Source organism: Prionailurus bengalensis, chromosome B3 (assembly GCF_016509475.1).
Source record: "Prionailurus bengalensis isolate Pbe53 chromosome B3, Fcat_Pben_1.1_paternal_pri, whole genome shotgun sequence".
Taxonomy (NCBI): domain Eukaryota; kingdom Metazoa; phylum Chordata; class Mammalia; order Carnivora; family Felidae; genus Prionailurus; species Prionailurus bengalensis.
Window position 1 is genome coordinate 18,969,838 of NC_057355.1, and position 25,744 is coordinate 18,995,581.

The window sequence follows — 25,744 nt, forward strand, 5'->3', positions numbered from 1 at the left end:
AGGCAAATTATGCTGATAGAAAGCATATCAGTGATTGCCAGGGGCTAGTAGGAAGGGAGAAGATAAACCAGACAGGGTACAGGGAAGTCTCTAAGCTGATGGAAATCTTCCATGTCATAATTGTGGTGATGGTTACACGACTGTATAGTGGTTAAAAGGCATCAAGTTTTGGATGAACTCTATTATATGTAAATCATACCCCAATAAAGCTGATCTTAAAAAATAACGATATGTCCCTATTCTTTCTTCAGTTCTAACAAAGGCTCTATCTTCTGCCAGGTCAGTCTATTTTAGTACTTACTTAGAGGTTTCTGTGTTTAATTAAACGCCAGAAATTTTTGGTTATGAATGATCATTTAGCTCTTCAATTCACTTTTTTATGACCGTGGGAGTTGAATAAAATTTTTTCTAAAACAATTTGATAAAATATATAAGCCAATCCAACTTTCAAATGGACTGAATTCTCCTGGAAATGGCCCATACATTTCAGAGACATAGAAAAACAAACTAAGTATGCGCCACATGTACATAGAGCAATGTGGATAGATCATAAAACACGAGGCTGCATTTTTACAAAGAAGAAAGAAAATGAGGTCTCATCACAATACCGTTTATGTCAACCAACGATAACATGCACTTTATGTTTGTGCACATGTTTTGCTGGGTCATACAAACAAAAAGCCATCAAATCCATTAGAACCCAGAGGGCAGGAATGGGACTAGGAAACAAGGATGAAAGGTAATTAATTAAAAGAGTTAATTCAAATCAATCAGTCAAGAGGTCTTACACAGACCAAAGAGAGAATGCTATGATTTGAGAAGTATGATTAATTAATTTTCCCTTCACATAAAATGTCCAAATCAAACAAAAACTAAGATGTCCTTGAAACTAACAAAGTCTCCAAATACATATTTGACAAGGTTTTGCATAAATAATGGAATTTGTTCATTTGTCCAACCTACGAGTTGAAACATTTTATTGGGAGGGAAACATTCATTGTTTTTACTAATAGAATAACACAAATATACAATGTTTTAATATGGTAATGTTCTCAGTCAGAGTCACTCAATGCTCTTTCAAATGTTAGAAATGAAGAAATTAGGAACAATTTTAAAAGCAAAGCAGAATTGAGCCAAAAAAAGCTTTATGCAGTAAAGGAATACAACCAACCTCAAAGCCGAGTAAAGTGTAACATTCCACTCTAGAGGGTCATGTGGGAGATTAGTATATGGATAAATATATACAATGGGTGAATATACATATCCATAGCATACTTGCTGATCTGAGGAACCCACCTGTATTAAAATGATTACTTTAACCAAAAAAGAGAAATATGGTCTCTTTTTTTTTTTAAGATGCCCAGGTTTCAAGGACAGAAATAACATTTTTGATGAAACACAGGAAGTATATAGTTTTCTATTTTAGCATTATCTTTCCTTTTCAAATAAATCTGGAAAATCAATCACTTCATCTGATGTAAGTATAAATAATTATGAAGAGGTACTTAATTTAAAACTCTGCTTTGAAAAAGGAGAAAAGAATGGAGTATAAAAATATTTGATAAACTGAAAAGAGAAGGGAGACAGGTCTTAACTGTAGAAATACCTTAGAGATTAACTTGCCTGAACTTTCATTTTATGGATATGGAATATAAAAAAAAATGTCCAAGAGGAAGAAAAAAGAATGCGAACTTCTGCTCCCATGTAAACGGTTCAATGTTAGGTTAATTGCCAAGGAATGAGTCTCTCAGGTTTGCTACTATTGCAGAACTGAGCCTTCAGATGGCCCCATGCAGACACCCAGACAGCCCCCTCTTCATCTGGCACTTCATCAGTTGCCTGGGAGCCAAAAGCCTAGCAATTTGAGATCCCCCTCCCCTTTTTTCAATATTCTTTTATAGAATAAAAGGAAGGCAGCCCTAGGCAGATATTAAGCATGTGAAGTCTAAATACTGTTCCTTAACAACAGGGCACCCGGGTGACTCAGTAAGCGTCCAACTTCGGCTCAGGTCATGATCTCGCAGTTTGTGAGTTGGAGCCCCATGTAGGGCTCTGTGCTGCCAGCTCAGAGCCTGGAGCCTGCTTTGGATTCTGTGTCTCCCTCTCTCTCTGCCCCTCCCCTGCTTTCTCTCCCTCTCTCAAAAATAAATAAACATAAAAAAAATTAAATACTTCTCCTAAACAGAAACAATAACCCACTGGCATAATTATGGTCGATTCCCAGTTGCTAACGAAGGATTCAAAGACTCTTTGAACAGAGTTTAAGCCGGGGTTTATTTTATTTATTAAAAAAAATTTTTTTTAATGTTTATTTATTTTTGAGAGAGAGAGAGAGAGACAGGGTACGAGTGGAGGAGGTGCAGAGAGAGACAGGGAGACACAGAACTCAAGTCAGGCTCCAGGCTCTGAGCTGTCAGCACAGAGCCTGAGGCGGGGCTCGAACTCACAGACTAACGGACTGTAAGCTCATGACCTGAGCCAGAGTTGGCCGCTCAACCGACCGAGCCACCCAGGCGCCCCAAGCCGGGGTTTATATGAGAGAACAAAATATCTGGAGCAATATAAGTCTCAGATAACATTTGAGTCTAATGTACATATTTTGAGACTATTTCAGTTTAGGACAGTTAATAACAATCCTTCTTCAACTCTTGGAAATTGCTACAGATGGGTCATTCCACCTTTCCTTCTTTGAAGAATGAGGACATATTAGCCCATCATGAGCTTATGTTGCTCAGTAGAAATGGTAGAAATGCGGAATGTATTCAAGGCACAATTAAATGAAAGAAAAAAGATTACCTTTTGACTTTACCACCTCCGTCCTTGCCTTAACCCTTCTGGGACCACAATTTACTTTGAGACAATGTGTTTATTCCACAAGTATTTAAATTTGAGTGGCTCAGATCCCCTTTAAATCACATTTCAGACACATAAAGGAAAGCATAGAAGAGTCTGGAAAAACTGGTTAGAAAGTGCTGTGCTGGACTCCCCACTACCAACCTCAGTCAGCAACAACAACATGCACATACATATGCTACAAGCTAAAACTTAGAAGGAAAAGGAGTCCAAAATACAAAGCAAATGTCAGTCCCTTTCAAATGATCTACTTCTTTGTTCTTTATCAATTCTCTCTCTCCGTTCTTGCTATTCTAGGAAGGGACATCACTTTTTGATCTTAAATGGCTCCTGGCTAGCACTAAGGGATAAAAATGAACCGGCCAAATCACAGCTACTGGTCACTTCATGGGATGAGTACGTGTAATATAAACACAGTCTAGGACCAAAGAAGGAAGGTTTCGTGTGATAAATATATCGTGGGAGATGCTGAAACAGTATCAAATTTACATGAGTTTTTAAGATAGTTCAGAAAATTTCACATTTGCTAGCTTATGTTTTCTGTATTTTCAAGAGATACTAAGTAACTCTTGTCTGCCATCAGGAGTATTGTACTGTGAAAGTCCAAGAAGTACTGGTATAATGGGAAAAGAAAAACCCAACAGCCCTGAACTTGGTGTCATAACATGTCAGTTCATGTCCCAAATCTACCCCTTGAATACTAACTATGCGATCTTGGCCAGGTTACTCACTTCTTATTTTCTTGACTGAGATCACATCAGTTGTGATTTTATGTACTTGTTAAACTGTAAGTTTCTATTCAAATGCAAGGTGTAAGCAATATTTTATTTATGACATATGTGGTTTAATCTAATGCAAATGATATGGTAAACTTTGAAAAAGATATAAATGCATGCTTCAAAAGACATAATCTCACTTCCAAGTTAGATTTTCCTTACTTCTACTGCATTCAAACAGAGATGTGAGGCTAGTGGACCAACACATCATTTTCTGTAGTGAATGGAAAAAGCTAAGGGTGAATTATTGGGAGTTAAAGCTACATGAGGAGATTGGAAAAATGACATAGACTATACTTAATCCCTTGAGAAGAAGCAAGAATGGTCCTAGGAATTACAAGAGGATTGGATTCCTTCCTGATTATTGTTGGAGCAGCCTAGACTAAGACAGAGCAAGTTGGTCCTCCACAGCTGTGCTGCTTTGGCAACCAAAAGAGTTTTCTAGTTCTAGTCCTGATCAAAATGTAAAAAATGGAGCTGTCCACCGAGAAGTGGGAAATCAGCAGTGCAAATCAGGAGAAGACCTGGATGCCAAATTCAAAGATCACCACATGCTATGTAAGACAAGCAAGGAGTTCAGGGTAGTAGAAAGTAATTTGCTAAATCGGACGTGCAGCGGCAAATCCTACTTTATTTATGCATTCTTTGACAAATCCAAACATGTGAGTAAAAAGTGGAATTAATGGTCAAAAAGGAAGAACATTTGCAAATGTTTCCAGCTAAAGTTTAAGTGGTATCCAGGGGCTTCCTCTTCCTCTCGATAGCAATAGCACATTGTTGGCCCAAGTAAAGTTGTTATTTGCACAAAAACCTTTTGGAGAATCTATGAAGCAGAGTTGGTCAAACTAACTCTTGAGATAAGGACCCTGCAAATGGTTATAAACATATGATCTGAATTACAGTTAGTCTTGGACTAAATGATCTTTATCAAGTTTTGTCTTAAGTTTTTCCAACTTTGACATTCAAATATTCTTTTTGCTCCAAAAAAGTTAATGTGCTAATAACAGTTTTTGAAATAGAGACAGCCATGGAGATTATAGATGAACATTTATCTCCTGTTATCATAACACAAGCACAGTTTTAATAAAAAGGTTGGAAGCAGTATCTATTTAAATTAAATTAAAGAAAAAGAAAAGTTTGCTTTTTCTGAGAAAGCAAATTGATATTTTTTCTTTGATTTCCTTATACTTTGGAATGAAGGACTGCTATTAAAACTTTCAGTAAACCTTTAAAATTATGCTATAAAGCAAATATTAAGTTTGGTCTTTAATGAGCCATTTTTGCTATTTTATAGGCATTCTAAAATGACATAGACTCTTCTAGCACTGACTTTCTGGGAACGTTTATCCTTTGTCAGACAGCATGCGACATGGAAGATGAAGTGGGTCCCCACGTTGTCACTGGCACTAATAAATCCTATGATCCTTAACATCTCTTGACCTCAATTTTCTTCACTGTGAAACTAACACACTTGAGGAGATTGTGCTCCTAATTTTCATTTGTTCGGCTTCTAGATAATGTTTGGTGTATATACTATTTGATGAACTCCCCCAGAAATCTGTAGCCCATTAATGGCCACCTCTGAACAACAGATTATTTAATGTTCTTACAAAGATTCCAGTATTCCAGAGTTGGGGCAAAGAAGAGGAATGGGAAGGAAAGACACACAAATACTACTTACTTTTCAAAGAAATGTCTGATAACCAGCAAGACGAAAGCATACGGAATTGTCATGTACAAATGAGAGGGTTTTACAAAGACAAGTCCATCATGATCTTCAAGATCTGACCACTTTATTGTTGGAGGAAGCCAGAACCGTTCCAACCAAAACCATTCTTTAAACGTCTGAAACATTCTAGAGAGATGGAAAAAGAATATGTTAGGCTTATAAAGCAAATACTTAAAATTAAAATAACATCGAACACCATTACTCAAAATACCTATGCCAGAGAGTTTTGAAGACAAGGCAAAATGGAATCCTATTATTCAATGGGTTTCATGATTGTTCATTGCATTAAACAAGAATTACTCTGCCGATACTCTCAGAACAATTTTGGCTGTGGCATGGCAAACTGAAGTTTAACATACCACTGTTCATACTTTTGGCACAACATACATTGATATCATGGGTATGTTTCTTCCTCTTCTATGACTCTATGGTATGAAAAATTATTTAACAGTAATCTATCTCTACAACTTCAACACGCCCAAGGTCAACCTCATGAAAGCTCCAAGTATGTATAAATCTACATTAGTACCCTGAGAACTTCTTTGGGAAATAAAGAACAAGTATATTTAATTTCATAGTACAATAAGGAGCTCAAATCTGCTCATGCCAACAAATATTTATTGAGATTCTATTATTTGTCAACCACTATGCTAGGCACTGAAAATATAAAGATTGAAAAGATAGCATTCTTGTCTTGAGGACCTTACAGTCTTGTGGGCAAGGCAGGCCTGAATATCTAGATGACTTTGACATATCTTTTTTAGGTACAATAAAAAAGGCACAGGGTATTGTTGGAACGAGATGATGGGCACTGAGCCCAGCCAGGAAGTGTCAGAGAAAGATCCCTGGAACAGATGATCCTTGAGATGTCCTGAACAATAATGGAGATAAACCAGGGAAAGGCAGGAAATGGGAGTGGGAAATAGAAGTTTTAAGGAGGGAAAAATGCTATGATCAAATAACCAGAAACAAAGAAGAAAACAGAATTAGATGTCCTAATCTCATTGTTTAAGTTATAAACAATTTTTAGTCTTGACATATTGACCTTGAGGATGTTTTGATTTCATCTTTTAATAGTTATACAGAGCAAGGAATCAAAATGTCCTCAGATTGATCACAAGGTGGTCAAAGTAACTCTATCGAAACATCTTGATTTGTAAATATTGCAGTTCCTGTTGAACACGACCAGCAGTTTGGTACTACTACAGTGTAAGAATCCAAGGTGTGGGATGGTTACACACAGGTGCCCCCACAGTCTAAGTTCATTGCCTTGGCACGCTTCTTAATAGTGCCCCCTTACTTTCAGAAGTGCTCTAGTTTGGCCAATAAATCATATCGTCACTCTCATCAAAAGGCTGGTGAGTCAAGTAGGACTTTGTCATGGAGGGTGTGAGACCCATGCTAAGTAGCTTGGACTTTAGCTAATGACACCCACTGAACAGTATTATGCAAAGGAGTAAAATGGTCAGATATTTTTCAAAGGCCACTTGGCAGCCAGGTCCTCTGTGAGCCCAAATGGTGTCTTTCTGCAGATAGGAGGATGGTGTCGCCTCTGGGCAGACACAGCCCTTCTACCCAGTGGGCTGAGGGCTGGATGTTAAGGGCCCGTGAGCCCCCTGGCCAAGCACATATGTGGCTACTTGGTTGGCAGTGGTATGGAGTCCATTTCAGGAGACAGGAAGACTGGAGAGCAATTAGGAGTTTCAAGTGCTGGATACAGTCAGAAATGGGAAGGCTTGCACTGCAGTGCTGGAATCAGGCACTGAGTATGCTGATAGTAACATCCTACATGAAACTACGCATGAGATCCCGACGAGGTAGAGAACAAAGAATTAAGAGAGAAGTGAGGTTGAAGGGGGAAATAGACAACGCCAAGAAGCAGAGGTCAAAGAACAAGTATGATGGGAGGGACTAAGGACCCCAGAGGGCAGGAAGTCTCAATCAGAGGTGAGGATCAGAGGGTGGAGTCCTGACGTTACAGATTTCCAACTTCAGGCGAGGAAGAATTCCGGAGTGTGGACCCCGATATCCTTCTGAAAAATCCACACCCCAAGCAACAGCTGAAGCCTGCTGAGATAATTCCGTGCTTCATTTCGTCTCTCATCCAATGTTAAGAGATGTGCTTATCCGAAGTAGCACTAACTCAGTCACACCCACAGCTGCAAGGCTTGTGTGCAGAAAGAGAAGCGCTGCCTTCTTTCTCATGTGTTAATCATTTCACTCTGATTTCTACTCTGGGGGAGGATGAGTCCTATGAATATAGCTGCAGTTGTGTAAATATGGAATGAAGATAATCAAGAAAGACTAGTTGATATTTCCTCCCTATCAGGCTGTGGGGCTACAGAAAAGAAAGGGGTGATCCTGGACTCAGGGAGCTTATGACTGAGTCAGGACTCGTGTGGCTCTGGACTCAGAGGGAGGCAGTGAGAACAGGGGAGAGGGTAGTCAGGAAGGGGAAGTCACACACTTTGGGAAGGGAACTGGCGATTCAAGCTCGGTTGCCTGGGACATCTGACATAACTGGCCAAAAGAAGGCATGAAGAGAGGTAATCTGTTTTGAATGCATGGCCAGATACAGCTCAGTAAAAGAACAGGCCTAAGCCTTGAGTCCAACTCCAGCTGAAATTCAAACTTCCTACAGATCTCAGAAACCAACTCTGGCCATGGGAGGCTCTGTGTAATGGGCAAATCTTGGGCCAGGCCTTAACCTTCACCACATCAGAATGAGCTACACCTGCAAGAGCAGAGAGATTTTTTTTTTTCCCCTAAAACTTTGCCTCAGTATGTTCATAACTTTGTTGGCTGTAAATTTAATAGTCTAAGGGTGCCTGGGTGGCTCAGTCGGTTAAGCTTCCAACTTTGGCGCAGGTCATGATCTCACAGTTTGTGGGTTTGAGCCTCGGGTGGGGTTCTGTGCTGATAGCTCGGAGCCTGGAGCCTGCTTCGGATTCTGTGTCTCCCTGGGAGACCACTTGCACTCTGTCTCTGTCTCTCAAAAAAATAAATCAATGTTAAAAAAATTTTTTTTAATTTAATAATCTAGGGTTCAGGGAACAAACAGCAATGGTGATTGAGTTACTTTTTCTTTTGCTATTGTTATAGTAATTGTTATACAAAATAGTTCGCTCACTCCTAGAATGCAACTCCAGGCAGCACAGATTATTTTGTCCAGAGTGAAACACAATTAAATAAATAGTTTACAACAGCTATTTAGGAGTTGCCACTCTAAATTATGCCCTTGTGCCTCATATGCAAGCAATGAACCAAGATGTTGAAAGCCATAGTAATGCTAATATCCCACAGCTTAAAACATTTAAAGGGAAATAGAAACAATACAAAAGTTGAGGGTGGCCCCCTGGAAAATGTGGCTCAGACTGCGAAAAAAATAAATCTAATTATTTATTCATTCTTTTTTATGTGCTGCCACCAAACATCAATTATTGCTGCTTCAAACAGTCAAGGATCCCTTCTTCACACCATTCACAAAGTTTTACTCAACATGAAGCACACACCTTATAGGCCTTTATGGACCCTTATAGGGCTAAAATTAAAACACTCTTAGAAGACTAGATAGGTCTACGCAGTCCTGTGGGTTAGGCAAAGCCTCCTTACATATCACACCAAAAGCACAAATGCCAAAATTTTTATAATTGATAAATTGGACTTCATCAAAATGAAAACCTTTTGAGCGCCAAGGAACACCATCAGGAAGTGAAGAAGACAACCCACAGGATAGGAGAAAATACCTGAAAATCATATGTCTGATCAGGGATTTGTATTTAGACTATATAAAGAACTCTTGCAACTCAATAATAAAAGGACACATAATCCAACTTAAAAATGGGCAAAGAATCTGAACCTGAATATCTCACCAAAGAAGATACACAAATGGCCACTAAGCTCATGAAAAAAACTCTCAACTTCATTAGCCATGAAGGAAATGCAAATCAAAACCACCTCAGAGGTACTGTTCACACCCAGTAGGATGGTTATCATCATAAAGATAACAGGTGTTGGCAAGGATGTGGAGGACATGGCTGGTGGGAAGTAAAATGGTACAGATGCTGTGGAAGACAGTCTGGCAGATCCTTGAAACGTTCACCGTGGAGTTACCATATGACCCAGCAATTCCACATGTAGGCATTCAAGAGGGTATGTAGGAGAATCGGAAGGATTCATGCTACAACATGGATGGCTCTTGAAAGTGTGCTAAGGAGCCAGACACAAAAGGCCACATATTGTATGAGTCCATTTATGTGAAATGTCCGGAAAAGGTAAATCCATAGGGACAGAAGGTAGGTTACTAGTTCCTTAGGGTGTATGAAGGGAGTGTGGGGCGAAATGGGGAGTGATTGATAATGGGTACAGGGTTTCTTTTTGGGCTGATGAAAATGTTCAAAGATTGAATGTGGTGTTGGCTGCACAATCGTGAAGATACTAAAAATGTTGAATTGCACACTTTAGATGGGTGAATTGTGTGGTATATGAATTATATCACAAAAAAAGAAAAAAGAAACAGGAAAGAAGCTTCCTCCACAGGGTGCCTGGATGGCTCAGTCAGTTAAACGTCCGACTCTTCATTTAGGCTCAGGTCATGATCTTGTGGTTCATGAGTTCAGGCTCTGCATCAGGCTCCTTACTGACAGTGTGGAGCCTGCTTGGGATTCTCTCTCTCTCCCTCTCTCTCTGCCCCTCCCCTGCTCTCTAAATAAATAAATAAATAAATAAATAAACAAACTTTTAAAAAATTAAAAAAAGAAGCCTCCTCCGCTTCAACCCTTTTAACCCAGAGCTCATCCTGCTAAAGCTTCCCATTATTTCATTTATGGGGTTTATGTTTTACCTCCCAAATTCACCTGTGTCAAGCTTGTGTCCACGAACCAAGAAAAGTAATTAAATGAAGGAAAGACTATATCCAGATTCAGATTTCAGCATGACTTAAAGCTCATGACTTTCTGGGGGAAAGAAATAGCATGCTTTAAAAGCAAAAACAGACTAACCGCCCTGAAGGAGAAGCGGCTGTCCTAGATGATTGCCCCCCTGGGTTAAGGGTGTTCGGTAGACATCCACAACCCCACATTTCAGCTCTAGCAGTGGGCTTTAAAAATTCAGGCGATGCCTCCAGCCAGCCTCTCTACCATCCTGTTACTTCTCTCAGGATTAGATCAGAGGCTAAACACAGAGAAATGAGCTGAAGAAAACCGGGGCCAGCAGTCTCCAATCCTCTGGGCCACTTGGGTCGACTAGCAAGAAACAGGTCACAGTCCCTCAGCCTCCTGCTAGCTGTTCCTAAGGCCACAAGCCTGTGCCAGTACCTCTGGCCTCCTTTATAGCCACCTCTCCCTGACCCTAGTGTATCGGACATGCCATTTTGGAGGTAGCCCAGCATCTGGCTCTCAGAGCAGCAGGGGAAATCACCACCAATGGGGGGGGGGGGGGGGCGGAGCACTGCCTTTCCCACCGAGAGAGCCAACATGGACCGTTCTCCATCTGCTGACAGTTGGCTGGGATGGCCTAGGCTTGGCCAGTTGGATGCTTTTCTCAGGGCTTTGAGTCTGGAGCAGACAGCGATATCCAGCGGCAGCCGATGGCATCCTGCCTAGGCCGCTGCTGTTGAAAAGATCGTTGTCATCTCTTAGCTTTTTGGCCTTCCTGATCCCATCCCCCCACCCCACCCCCCCACCCCCGGTTTCTTGGTTTCCACTGTCATCCAAGTCTGGTCCACTGGCCTTCCTTCAGGGCTGTGGGCTGCTTCCAATGAAGCCCTGTGTTTAAGATGGTTAAGAGAGAGGTGGATTTTGTTGCCTCTAACCAAGAGGGCTTACATGGAGAAGCAGGAATCTAGGGGCAGGCAGCCTGTAGCATTTGTCAGTTCCTCCCTCTGATCTCATCTTGCAGACAATGAGCACTTATTTATCCCCTTTCTTCTCTCCCTCTTCCATTTTGGCTCCTGCACTGCCTAAGTTTCAAATCACAGTGGCATTATTAATAGTCACTGTGTAAGGTATTTTTTGGTTCAGTGTAAAAGAGACTGCTGGCCTCCCTGTCACAGCCTTAAAAAGATGTGTGGTAGATGACAAGATATATTACCTGTGCAGCCAGTGAAGCGATATCTTTATGCTGTGTTAATGAAGTATAGCAATATTTCAATAATAGCCAGGTGGAAAGAGAATTAGAAAATACTGACATGGGGGAATACTTGCATTTTTTTATTTTAGAGAGAGAGAGAGCTCACATTCGAGGAGGGGAGAGGGGCAGAGCGGGAGAGAGAGAGAGAGAGAGAGAGAGAGAGAGAGAGAGAGAGAGAGAGGATCTTAAGCAGGCTCCATGCTCAGCAGGGAGCCTGATGTGGCACGACATTGGGATCATAACCTGGGATCATGACCTGAGCTGAAATCAAGAGTCCAGATGCTCAACCGGCTGAATCACCTAGGCATCCCAGGAAAAGCCTGCATTTTTAAAAGCCTACACAGGTTACTGCTGTAAGCACAATCCTGAGCATTGGCAACAATGAATCTGTCATTCAAGGCCTCTATGCTGGTGGCGTCTGGGACAGTCTGGGAAGCCCACTGACTCCCATGGCAAATTCGCAGCCCACCTCTCCATTCCTTTAGCTCAGCTCTAGGCCTTTCTGGCAACTGAAATATTGTCAGCTCTGTTGACAACTCTTCTGTCTCTGCTTGGTATGCTCTTTAAGCAAATGTATTATATTTGTTGGCCACTCCCAGTGCCTTTCTTTTTTTTTCTCATCTGCTACTCAAAAGTCCCCCTTTCCCATCCCTCGTCCATTCTCTGAGTACTGCAACTCCTATTTATATAAAAATATCTGAAGGAACCATAGTATTTACATTAAAAATATCTGAAGCTCTTTTTTAAAGTAAGAAATATTTGCAAGAAAAATACCTGCATTTATTTCCTTTTACTTTGAGGAAGTATCAGTATTGGAGGAAGCATCACAGTCCAGCTGTGTTTTCCCACCTGCCAATACTGTGGAAGTTTCAAACCCTATTTGCGGCTGCAGCTGCCAGTAGTTTGCAGGAAGACAATCTAACTAATGTGGGTTTTTATGACTCATGATTTTCTGACCTCATGGATACAGAACCCCAACAGGGTGAAAGAAGCCTGCTGAGCCACTTTCTCAAATGAACACCATTAAATTTGACCTTAGGACTGAAGAAATAAAACCATCTGGACCACAAGTTCATCACTATTTGAAGCAACATTTTTGCAAAGTACTAAAAAAAATGTGGCACTTGAACCCTTGCTGAGGTGAGAACTCCAAGTTAGGCTGAAGTTTTGGGCAAATTATCAAATTCTGGTAATTATCCATGCAATCCCTACTGCTAATTATCCATGCAGTACCGACTGTAAGTAACCCCATCACCTTAGGAGATAACGCTACAGAACATATCTCTTGGAGAGAGGAGAGTGACGAGAGAGGGAGTCTACAGAACAGAACACAGCTCTCAGAGGCCAGTGACAAGAAATGGGAAACTAGGCAGACAACTCTAATTGAAGTTACGGTGTATTTCTGAGCAATAAAGTGATGGAAAGACCCATTTGAATCGATGTTCACTAGCGCAGAGTATTATTAGTGTTGGAGGATGTGAGAGTTGGTGAGAGCTTTGGAGACTGGGTGACCGGCCAGATTACAGTGGGACCAGGGTCCTCTGCTAACAAGAAAGGTAACTCCAGAGGAGCAAAGAGTGTGCCTGGATTGTTCACTATTGTACACCCGAGGCTTGCCACACAGTACACACTAAGTAAGGACTTGTTGAATGGATGGACAGAAGGTTTGCCGAGGCTGGCATAGACTTTTGAACAATCAAGGAGTGACGCTAGAGCCAAAAGTGATATGTAATTTAATTATCTAAAAACCATCTCATTTTTATTAGTTGCAAAACAATTTTTAAAATTTGGTGCAAGGGATCAGGTAAATATGTTTATCTACATTTCATCTGTTTGTGTTTTCTTTGGAATGAATTCTACTAACTCAGCCAAAAAACTGGTTAAGCCTTCAAGATAAACACATAGGAAAACATTAGCAGCTACTTGCTTCCTGTCAATGGCGTAAGGACTGAGCCAACTGTAAATTCCAGCTCTAAAAGCATTTTAAGGGGCACCTGGGTGGCTCAGTTATAAGCCTCTGACACTTGATTTCAGCTCAGGGCATGATCTCAAAGTTTGTGAGATCAAGTCCCGTGTCAGGCTCTGCACTGACAGCACTGAACCTGCTTGGGAGTCTCTCCCTGCCCCTCCCCTCTCGTGCGTGCTCTGGTGCGCTTTCTCTCAAAATAAATACAAACTTAAAAATAAATAAATTGTGCCATTTCAAATGGATAAGACAATGCAAGTGATAGACTAACTTACCTCTGAGGAATATTTATTGTGATTAAATTAGTGCACTAAAAGCCTATAAATGTTTGGGCTTACAGTGAGAAAACTGAAGAGAAAAATGAATGAATGAATGAATGAATGAATGAATGAATGAATAAATCAATAAATAAACAAAACCTATACTCTGTGTAGAGAAGTAACTGACTTACAATAAGATAAGTAACTCTCTCATGTTAAATTTTACCATTATATCAATTTAAAGCCTTGAAGAAATTCAAGACAGACCTATAGCTTAAAAAAAAGGAAAATACAGAGCATTTGCAAACACAACCAGGATATCACCTCAAAGATGTCATTGAGGGGTATCAGGATGTCCTGAGTATTCAAGTATTCTTCCTTTTGGTTACAGTCCCCATATACCCCTGGCCCCAGGTTTTCCCTGGGCATGTGGCTGTCCTGCCATGTGAGACACTGCCCAACCTCCCCTGTGGCTAGATTTGGCCATGCGTGACTGTGTCCATGTCAATGACACAGCAGTGGAATTCACTTGAGTAATCTCCCTAAATTCCAAGCTGTGTGTCTCTGTTTCTCTCTTTCTTCCATCCTAATAACTAGAAATAGGGATGACAGGATAGAAGCAATCTTTGAGGCCAATTAGCCCATTATCCTGGCCTACCACATATCTGGACAGTTACATACAAGAGAAAGAAACTCTTGTTGTCAAGAAGCCATTGAATTTTGGGTCCTTTTTGTTTTAACGGCTCAGACCGTAACTCTCATATATATAGAAAAATATGAAGGAGAAGGAAATAAGAACTACATTGCCATATTTTGTTATATTTTTTCCAGGTAGATTATAAGATCTGGAGACATCTGTTCAACAACAACAAAAATATCACGTAGAGAACAAAAAGGAAACCTATGTAGACTGGGAGAAAATATTTGCAATATTTGCAATAGGAAAACATTATATCTAGAATATATAAAGAGCTCAGTAATTTAAATTCAACAAGTTAAAAACTCTGGGGGACTTTTTAAAATAATAAGTCAATTGGGGACCTGTATTTCCATTAGTATTTTGCCTACTGGGGAGCATGCTCGGGATTTGCTCTGCCTACAGGGCTTCTTGTATGGAGCCTGTGCCAATTATCAATTCATTGCCTCTCAACTGCAAATCCACCGTTTTTTTTGCCTGTTCTGTGAACGGGTCTGCTTCCTTTCCTATTTTCCCTTTGCTAGCTGGCCCTGGAGCTCTATCAATAGAGGATGGTGGAGGGATGTTGCAGGATGAAAGGGTTTTGCTTCCTGACTCTGGTGAAAGTCAGTGAAAAGGCTCCAGTGAAAGGCTCCAGGAGCCCTGAGCAGCCAGCAGATTCTCCCTGGGGAGTTTTGTACTTGGGGAGTGCTGCCAGTGAGACACTTTCCAGTGACTAGGTCTCCCTCGCATTCTGGAGGGCAGATTCCTGGCAAGTTCTAGGGGGCTGCTTTCCAGCCTATTCTGCTGGTAATTCCTCTGTGTCCTCCCCAACAGGTGTGCCTCTGGCGGAGGGGGAGGGGGTGGTGCAGATAGGGTGGCATTTCCTTGCATGCTCTAGCTCAGCCCCAGGGGTCATGAGGGTTTCCTACAGCAGTGATCCCTGCATTCTATACAGTTCTTCCTACTGGCCAATCCTTTATTTTCTCCAATCTTGATTGGGCCCAGACTGCCTTGGTGGAAAAGTCCAATTTTTAATCTAATATGCTTAATCTAATATGAATTAACAGAAGCTAAAGTTATTCTGAACAAAAAAAATCAAAAAATGAAAAAAGCCTCTGAAGTTCCAAAGCAGAAGGGAGAACCTTCTCATTTTTCCCTTCTAATACTGTGTGTAGAGTTTGGTTACAGATTAAATGATGCCTGGAGATTTCAGAAAGATGTGCTTCTCCTCCTCTGCTCCTTTCTCCATTCCAAGGCTTAGGTTAATGTCCCCATGAGCAGCCATCACTTTCCACTAGGGCAATAAGTTCTCCCTGTTTAGTAAACATAATTGGGATATTTTCCCAGCAAAACTAATAAACTCCTAAAATGCCAACTAGGCACTTGGCATCTGTATGGGGTCAAGCTCTCTTTGAAGCCAGGGCTATCCCCTAGTGCCATTCTCTTCAGGCCATGTTTCTCTTGGCTCTGTAATAAAATTTCACAATACGCCTTGATCTGGGTTCCTAGCTTAAATAGCCCGCTTCCTAACTTAAATATTGAGCCAATGAAGTTTAATTCCTAGAAAATCACAAGTTACTGTTTGCTGTTGTGTGCAGAAAAACCCAACGTGGGGATGGCTCTGCCAGAGGCTTAGGGTCCCAGCAGCACCCCCCTTTGTTTGGAGGCAGCTCCTCATGGCCCGCCCTCACCTCTGCATGGTCTCCTGGGAATGACCCTGGGCCACTAGATCCCTGTCTGCTTTTCCAGGCTGACTTGTGCCTCCCATATTCCTCACTTTGTGATCCCGCAAGTCAGGTCTGCTTTCAGACTCTTGAGAACAAAACACAAAGTTCTTACCTGCCTCCGAGTATGTGCATTGACTATTCCTTCTGCCAGGACTCCTTTTCCCCATCTTCGCCCAACTCTCTCCTCCTAATCCTTCAAGCCCCAACTTAAGCCTCCCTAAGAGTTCCAGCAAGGATTTCCATGACCCCTGCCCCCCACCACACATTGCTCCAAATCTAAACCAAATATTGCCATTGCCCCCTGTTCTTTTCCTTCACAACCTGTATTAAATTTGTAATTACATGTTTGTATGTTGATTGGATTCTGGCTCCCACCTTAGACTTCAAGATGCACAAGAATAGGCGGGACACCTGTTTTGCTCACAACAGCATCCCTAACTTGGCATACAGTAAGTGTACAAACAGTAAGTGCTCAATAGATATTAAGGGAGTCAGTATACAGCACAGCAGTCAAGCACATGGATTTTGGAGCCAGACTGCCTGGATTTAAGACCTGGTTCTGACAGTTGACTAACTATGTGCCCCCAGACAGCTAACTTAATGTCAATGTCAATCTCTCCATCTACAAAACAGTGGTGGTAATGTACTCTGTGAGTGAGTAAATGTTTGTAAATCACTTTATTACATGCCTGTTAATAAATAATAAATAATAAATAAATAATAATAAATTGGAGTCAAGCTGTTCAATATCATTTGCCCTTCTGAAGAGGAGGAGCTAAAATGAACTTTCTTCTTTAACTTTAAATTCTTTAAATGACACCTCTTAAATTAAGTTATTTAAAAATAATATACAGTGCTGTGATATAGTTAAAACTACTACATTTAAAAAAAAAACATAAGTGATACCACCCTTTAGAGTAACAAGTTTAGAAGTCACCAAAATGTTCAAGCCTACCTAGGAATATATGTGAAACCGGACAAAAAATATGTTTAGGCTATAGTTAATAAATACTACTTCAGTCTCAGTGTTCATAATAATGATTTTTAAAAATCTGAAAGGTTTAAGTATATTTTGAAATGTTAACTCTATGCAATAACATTCAGCTAAGACTAACAATTATGATGTTTACCAACATGAGAAGTGTTTAGACTTGTAAAAAAACCCCAAAATTCAAAATTATATCTATACTATAATGATATGATGGTATATCATCTCATTTTTATACTACTTTATACATATACATCTCAGTGTGTGTGTGTGTGTGTGTGTGTGTGTGTGTGTAAAGGCAAACTAGAAGGAATGAAAAAATGGTAAAATTCTTGGTGTTGAAAATTTTAAATTATTGTTACTGTTGACAATTTGTTACTGTTGATCCAATATTAGGAAAATTTATAACCAATTTCTGCTTAATGACTCAAATCAAAAAAGGTAAATTTTGTTCTAAAAACCATACAATCATCCAGTCCAGCCCTGTACATATGAAGAAATGGAGTCCCAGGGAAATACAGGTGCACTGTCCAAGCAAACCCAGGAAAGCCAGCTTTTTCCCAATACACACACAGTTTCCCATTACTAAAAGGTGTTATTAAGGTGATTTGTTTCACATTAACATTTTAAGACAATCATTTTTTCATGTAAATGTTTCACTTACAAAAGCTACTGGCTGATTTGAAGTAAGGCAAGTTTGTTACCTACTAAAACTTCTCATAGCCTTCTTAAAGATGCAAAAGCTAACTATGAGAATATCTTTTGTACTCTAACAACACAGAGAAAATAGAGTGTGCTTCCATAGCCAGTAGAAAGATCTATCTATATAAGCTGACTTGAGATGCCAAAGGTAATGAAGATAAGAGAGAAAATGCAGTTTACGGAGACAGGATTCACCAAAATGTAATTCTTCCAGATGCCTCTTCAACTTTATCACATTTCTGCTTTATCTCTGTTCCAGTCATTAATTGACAGACATTGCCAAAGTCCAGCTCAGGGCCAAAAACGAGGCCCTGATCAAGGATGTTTACTGAGACCAGTCACATGGCTAGGAACTTGCAGAAAAGCAGGTATGACTGAAATCAGAAGGATGTGAAGCAAAGTTACAGAATAGATAAGTCTTAGAAGCATGTAAATCCTAGGGTTCAAAGAAAATGGGCCGAGAGATGATTGGGAGGAAATCTACGAGAAAGTTACATAGGATGGATTTTTCATAATTCTGCCTTCAAAGGTAGAATTCCTCCCCACCCCCACCCCCCATTCTTTTAAAGTTAACTTTCGAAGTCTAAAAGGTAAATGAATAGCTGGGTAACTAGGCAATGCTGTTGCAATGTAAAGAAATTTTAACCCAGTTAGCATCACATCACCATTTCCTTTCCAACTGCTATTAAATATTTTGCCCCTCTCCACCGAGTCCTTTCTTGCAAGCTCTCTTCCCTGGCCTGGTCAGTTACCCATCTTGCTCCACAAATTACCCTGTTATTAGTCACAGGCACAAGTGAGTGATGTAGGCAAGAAGGGGGCTGGGAAGCTCGCTGACGGTGACTCACAGAAGAGCCTGAGAAGACGCCCTGGTCCTGTTTCAGTTCTCCCATTTGAGAGACCAGAGGATTGGCCTCATGTCTGCAGAGCCCTCCTGGGTGGCACGGAAGGGTGCTGTTGCAGGAGCCTCCCCGCCATGTAGTCGGAAGAGTCAGCAAGACCGTCCCACAAACTGCAGGCCCATAACTGATGAATATAATCAAAAATTAAAAAAGAAGAAAAAAAAAAGAATGTAGTGCTTCACACACCAGCTCAAGTAGCTCGTTATCTTTCAACCAGTCGCAAAACTTGAGAAAGAACTATGGCTTTAGTGTCAGAAAGCCCAAGGTTCGAGCGCCAGCCCTGCCTCCTAAAACTAAGTGAACTTGGGCAACTCAGTCCCTCTGAATCTTTGTTTGCTCCATGTGCTCCATGGTGCCAGTCCTGCCTTCCACAGAGATCTATTGCAGATTAAGAGTGATTTGGTATGTAGAAATACCTGAACACAGCAGAATGCTGGACCCATGTTCCAGAGTCATGGTATCTTATGATCTTAACCCTTACCGGGTCTGGCCAAGAATCCGACGTCAGGCTGGTTTAGACAGTAGGATTAAATGCTAAGTTTAAAAAGATTCCCCAAGGGAGAGTAAGGAGACACCCCTGCCCCTTCACAACTACGTTCTCCCCATAACCTGCACATTGCTCACTGCTGGGAAACGATAACCAGTTCCATTTCTTTCTTTCAGTAAGGGAAGCCTACATGATGGACACAAACTTTGCCAAACAGAAAACTTGGAGACAGTCCTGCAGAGGCAATACTACACAGTGTCATCTAGTTCAGACCTTCCCGATCATCAGACTCCCCTAGGGTGATACCCAGACCCCAGCCCCCCCAACCACGACACACCGTGGTAGAATTTCTGGGACAGGACATGGGGCCACCCTAGGCCTATTGGCTTACCAAGGAATAGGGGTTTGGGACTCTGAATGCTCATCGTCACCCTTTCCCGATACCTGAGCTAGGAGAGTACATGACTTCCTCTAAGCCTTGAATCCCTCATCTGCAAAATAGGCACAATATTTTTTACTTCTCTACAGTCTAAGTCGGCATTAAATAAGGTCATGTGTCTAAATCACTTTGTGTAACTTGGGGTGTCCAGGAAGTGCTCAATAAGCTGTAGGTGTTAGTACTGTCACTATTTACATTTCCTCATCAATGGCACCATGGTCTTCCAGGTGGCCCAATAGTCAGCCATCATTCACTGGTTTCCTGCAATACCCTCATCAGTGTTAAGGCTGCCTAGACTAAGTGTTGGCAACGCGACAGCTTTTCTGAGGGATGAGTGTCACTTGACGCGGTAACTCAGTTCCTCAGTGACAGAGGGATTTCTTACCTCACTAGAACCTGTCTTGGGCAGTGTCACCAAAGAGGTCATTTTATGAAAGAGAGTAAAACCTAAAGGAGGGTGTGGGGCCCCATCTTGATCAAGAAAGAATCTGGAACATTCCTCTCACAGATGAGGAGGATGCCAAATTACTTTCAGGGAAGGACATGGGGTTACTAAGGCACACTGATGAAGCAAGCCCAGATTTTAATGGTTTTAAAACATATGCTTACGTAATACTTAAAGGCAGGGTTTCCTGTCACACAGCCTGCTGCCCCCGCAGAATGAAGCAGTCTTTGGAAAAGAACAAGATGACAAAGATTCTCGAAATCTTCAGAGGAGGGTGAGGTGTGGTGGGTGTGGAAGCTTACAGTATAGGGCCCAGAGGTAGTGAAGGAGTGCAGGAAAAAAATCCCAACTGCAGGTTCGCAACGGCCTTTTTCTTTGAGTCCGAAATCACAACAAATTTAGGACAATAAGGGGCACGTGGCTGGCTCAGTCAAACGTTCAGCTCCTGATTTTGGCTCAGGACACGATCTCAGGGTTTGTGAGTTCGAGCCCGCAGTCGGACTCTGCACTGTATCAGCACAGCGCAATTTAAGTACAGAGCGGGAGAGACAGAGACAGAGAGACAATAGAGATCAAGAGAGACAGAGACAGAGACTTAGGGAGGGCATGTGCAAAGTCTAGAACATAGGGAAAATATTTCACTTATTCATTTTACAGCTTTTGATTAATGATTAAATCCATGGCTTCAAATTTAGAGCAATTTTGCCTGCAAAAGTGGCTGGAGGGAAAAACATCCTGCATATATTGTATGAAAATGTAACATTATTTAAAAATAAAAATTTCCCTAGGTTTCCAGACTTTTTTTTGAACTTTTTAAAATTTATTTTTATTTTTTAGAGAGAGACTGAGAGTGTGAGTGGGGGAGAGGGGCAGAGGGAAAGAGAGACAGAATCCCAAGCAGGTTCCATGTCCAGCTCAAAGCCCAACACGGGGCTCGATCCCATGACCCAGGGGGTAATGACGAGCCAAAATCAAGAGCCGAAATCAAGACCTCGGGTAATGACCCGAGCCTACTGAGCCACCAGACTTTTCAAACATACATTCTTTCCAAAAGGGTATCCTTAACTTTCTCCCCAAAACATAATTTTCATTTCAGTCTCTGATTTCTGTCTATTAATGCAAATCTATGCTACAAACAAGAGAAAACACTGTGCTAACATATACAGAGTTCCCTATGTCAAGGCCACATCTTGCACCCAGTCAATTCCCTTTTCCCTGGGGGACATACGTCGGTCATGTGCCAATTTGATTTTCCAGCTACTCCTCTATTGATCCTAATTTGAGGTCTACGGCTTCCTAAGCCTTCCTTTTTAAAGACCTTTTTCTTTAAGCTAAGACTTTTTTCTCCAAGAAATATAGTTGGCTGAAGTGCTACTGGGGATGATTAATCCGAATTTTGTGAAGCAGGGCAACGTGTGAACCTAGGGGAAGAGACGGTGGTGGAACTGGAGTAGAGAGGACCCACAGAGCAGGCGGCTAGCTTCACGTGCTGGACGGGGGGATTCAGAGTTCCTCTGTTTCACTCATGTTAGTGAAGTTTAAATATGGATGTCTTAAGGCCGATGTGAAAGACAGCAATGTTCTGAAAGATGGTGAATGAAAGGATTGCATGATATTCAACAGCAAAGATCCCAAGTGCAAGAAGTGGATGAAATATAAGTGAAAGAGACACCACTCTAGGGGCATCTGGGCGGCTCAGTCAGTTAAGAGTCTGACTTTGGCTCAGGTCATGATCTCATGGTTCACAAGTTCCAGCCCCGAATTGGGCTCTCTGCTGTCAGCACAGAACTTGCTTCAGATCCTCTGTGCCCCCACCCCCACTCTGCCCCTCCCCTGCTTGTCCTGTCTCTCAAAAATATGTGAATATTAAAAAGAGAGAGAGAGAGAGAGACAATAAACTTGTGTGGAGTCTCTTAAAATATATCTCTTAAGAGATCCCTATTGGAGCCTCAGTGAAGTCCTTTCGTTCAAGGGTGGGGAGAACACTAGATGCTTCTCTTCCCTGCCAAGTGAAGCTGTTTCTCAGTAAATTTTTCTTCCTGCTAGTTTATGAGGTTGGGAATGTTACTCAGCTGTCAGTCATCTTATGAAATCTAAGCAATTTCAACCTTTGCCATGCTGTCAGGTGGATGTTTACAGGGTGTGATGGTAGAGAGGAGTCACATTTACATAGTCCATGGCAATTCTGAAATCGCTCAGCCTTTGTCACTCTGTCATGCATCAATTAGTGATATCATTAAGCACAACTGTGTACAAAGGGCCCTAAGCTTCATGCCCAGGAGCAGTCCCACCCTTACACCCTGGCCTTATTTTAAAAGATGCCACTCTGGCATTCCTCTGGCCACACTTGTCTCCCACTGGGCGAAGAGTCCATAGGCCCAAGGCTACATGCCCCCACATACACCATAGCCCCTTTCTAGACTCGCTAGGGCTGCCTAGGACCCTAGAATTCCATGCCTAAACAACCTCTAAGTCCACTTCCAAGGCCTCCATGGACACTTCTCCAGGTATATCCTTCAAAAAAGTGACAGCACAACATACCCTTAGGCCTAGGGATGGCCAAAAGGAGACTGTTGGGGAGGAGACGAGGAACTCACACTTGGGTGCCTACACTGGGGCATCTGCACACATATGCCCTGGGCTTCTAGCCCAGCAGGACAATTTTGGGGCTGGGAAGGGGGATAGGGCCAGGCTGAGGGCCACCTAATTCCAAGCGCACTCCTGCCCTGGGCCCTTCCTGGGCCCTTGTTTTTTTCCAAACAAAACAAAACAAAACAAAACAAACAAACAAACAAACAAACAAAAAAACCAGAATATGGACCTACAGTATTTCATAGAGAAGAACACGGCACTTGCCTTGCCCAGACACCTCTCCTCCCCAGAACACATAAAACAATATCACATAATAATAAAGCTTTGGGTCACAGCTGTAGTTTTCCAAGATCACCGCTAAGAAAACACAGTAGAGATAAAATAAAACAAAATGTAAAATAAATTAAACAGTAAATGTACCAATAAAATGAACAGTAATTACCTTGAGTATAAATGAGAGATTTCTGCGGAGGAATTCACGTACTATATATGTATGTACGTGTGTATATATATACGTATATATATATAAAAGTTTCGCCTTCACTTTCACAGCATCCCTGCAGAAGCAGAAAAGGGAAACATAATTAACAGTCTACACAATTATACCCATAAGTTTCCTTCTAACTCCAAAACTTTAAGTCAGGGTTACAAACCAGTGGCAGATCTTGATATAGGCTGAATTGGACCTCCCAATCAGTTTGGGACCTACATAGCGCTTTAAAACAATTTGAGCCAACATTTCAAATTTAGGAATTTTCACATAAAAATCCAAATCTATAGTTTCATTTGAAAAGACCAGAAGATCTGGAAATAATCATAGGACCTGCAGGCCTTAAGGGAGGCACAAGATTAATCACCAGGCCCTGCTAATCACTGCTAATTTGTTACCTGCTTTGCTTTCTAAGCCACTTAACTTTGTGATTCCTTATGTCTCTAAGATTTATCAATGTGAACTATGTCTTCAAAGTCAGTGCAAGTTAAGTAAAGATAATATGAGCCTAGCACAGCCTCATTTAATGATTATAGTTTGTATCAGCTCATGGTGTTTGAAGGAGCCAGTTGTGACCCATTAACACACTGGCTCTCAACTCTGGCTCTCTATGGGAATTACCTGGAAAATATTTTTAAGCCAAGCTCTCCCCTTAGACCACATAAATCAGGATCTCTGAAGGTGCCATCCTGTCATCAGTATTGTTGTTATTGTTGCTTAACAAACATATGTATTAAAGCACAGTGTAGGATAGTAAAGTTACAAATCACTAAAGTAAACACACCTGTGTTAGAACCAACAGCCAGACCAAGAAACAGGGTATTACCAGCATCCTAGCCCCTGCATTTGTGTCCCTTCCCAGTCACTACCCACTTTCTCCAACTATCCTAGACTAACTTCTAACAGTAAGGATTAATGTTGCCTAGTGGAACTTATATGAACAGAATCCCACTGAATGCATTCGTTTGCATGTAGAGTCTTTCCCTCAACATGTATGACTAAGATACATCCAGGTCAATGCAGGTAACAGTGGTTGACTCATTTTCACTGGTGTTTAGTATTCCATGGTATAACTATATCGCAATCTATTTTTTTATTCTCCTGTTGAAGGAAATGTGGGTTGTTTTGAATTGGGGGCTGTAACAAATAATGCTACTATTTGTTAACATTCTCCAACATACCTTTGGTAAACATACATATGCATTTCTGTAGGGCATATAGTTACATAGTTTTCTAAAGCTGTTGTGCCAATATATACTCCCACATGTGTGTATGAGAGTTCTAGCTGCTTCACATTCTCACCAACACCTCTGCGGTCTTTCAAATTTTAGCCTCTCTGGTGGGTGTGTAGTGGTACGTCCCTGTGGTTTTAATTTGCATCCCCCTAATGGTTAATTAGGGGAAGTACCTTGTTTCATATTTTTGAGCATGTTTCATGTTTCTTGGCCATCTTGATATGCTCTTTTGTGAAGTACCTGTTCAAATCTCTTGCCCAGGGGTGCCTGGGTGATTCAGTTAGTTAAACATCTGACTCTTGATTTTGGCTCAGGTCATAATCTCACGATTCGTGAGTTTGAACCCCGTGTTGGGCTCTGTGCTGATGGCATGGAGCCTGTTTGGGATTCTCTCTCTCTTTCTCTCTCTCTCAAAAATAGACATTAGGGGCGCCTGGGTGGCTCAGTCGGTTAAGCGGCCAACTTCAGCTCAGGTCATGATCTCGCGGTCTGTGAGTTCGAGCCCTGTGTCGGGCTCTGTGCTGACAGCTCAGAGCCTGGAGCCTGCTTCAGATTCTGTGTCTCCCTCTCTCTGACCCTCCCCCGTTCATGCTCTGTCTCTGTCTCAAAAATAAATAAACGTTAAAAAAAAAATTTTTAAAAATAAATAAACATTAAAAAAAATCTCTTGCCCTATTTTCTATTGTGTTGGTCTACCTTTTTTAATGGACCTGTTTACTGATTCTGGACATGACTCTTCATTGTTTATATGTATGGCAAATGTCTCCTTCCCCTCTGCAGCTTGTCTCTTACTCTTTTAATAGTAAGCTTTGATGGAAAGAAGCTATTCGCCTTAGGATAGTCCAATATATAGATCTTTTTCATTATGCTAGTACTTTTTTTGTCTTGTTTTTTAAAAAAAATCACTGCCTGCCCCCAGGTCATGAATATATTCTATTTCGTCATCAAGAATGATGTTGTCCAGTGGAAAAATAGTTGGAGCCAAATATGTAACTGAAAGTTTTCTCCTAGTCACATTTAAGGAAGTAAGAAAAAAAGTGAAACTAATTGTAATAATGTATATTATTTAACAAGATATATCTCAAATACTATCATCTCAACATATAACCAGTATAAAAATTATTAATGAGACATTATGAATTTTTTCTCTCTGGTAAGTTTTTGAAATCTGGTGTGCGTTTTGCACTTATAACCTGTCTCTACTGGACCAGCCATATTTCAGGGACACAATTGCAACAAGTTGCTAGTGGCTATCATATCAGAACAATGCAGATTTAGAAATTATAGTTTTACCTGCCACACCTAAATTAACATTCAGATGTGCATAAATTTCGAGGTTAGAATC

At 41.2% G+C, this 25,744-nt stretch overlaps 1 protein-coding gene across 1 annotated transcript in view; it reads right to left on the reverse strand.

Moving 5' to 3' along the window:
* CERS3 (ceramide synthase 3) overlaps window positions 1–25,744 on the reverse strand; it is a 106,023-nt gene that overhangs the window by 74,958 nt on the left and 5,321 nt on the right. Inside the window, exons 2-3 of the mRNA XM_043554795.1 lie at window positions 23,117–23,231; window positions 5,311–5,484 (exon numbers count right to left, since the gene is read on the reverse strand). Of these exons, the coding sequence (XP_043410730.1) occupies window positions 5,311–5,483 (173 nt within the window). The 5' untranslated portion in view covers window position 5,484; window positions 23,117–23,231. The remainder of the gene's footprint in view (window positions 1–5,310; window positions 5,485–23,116; window positions 23,232–25,744) is intronic.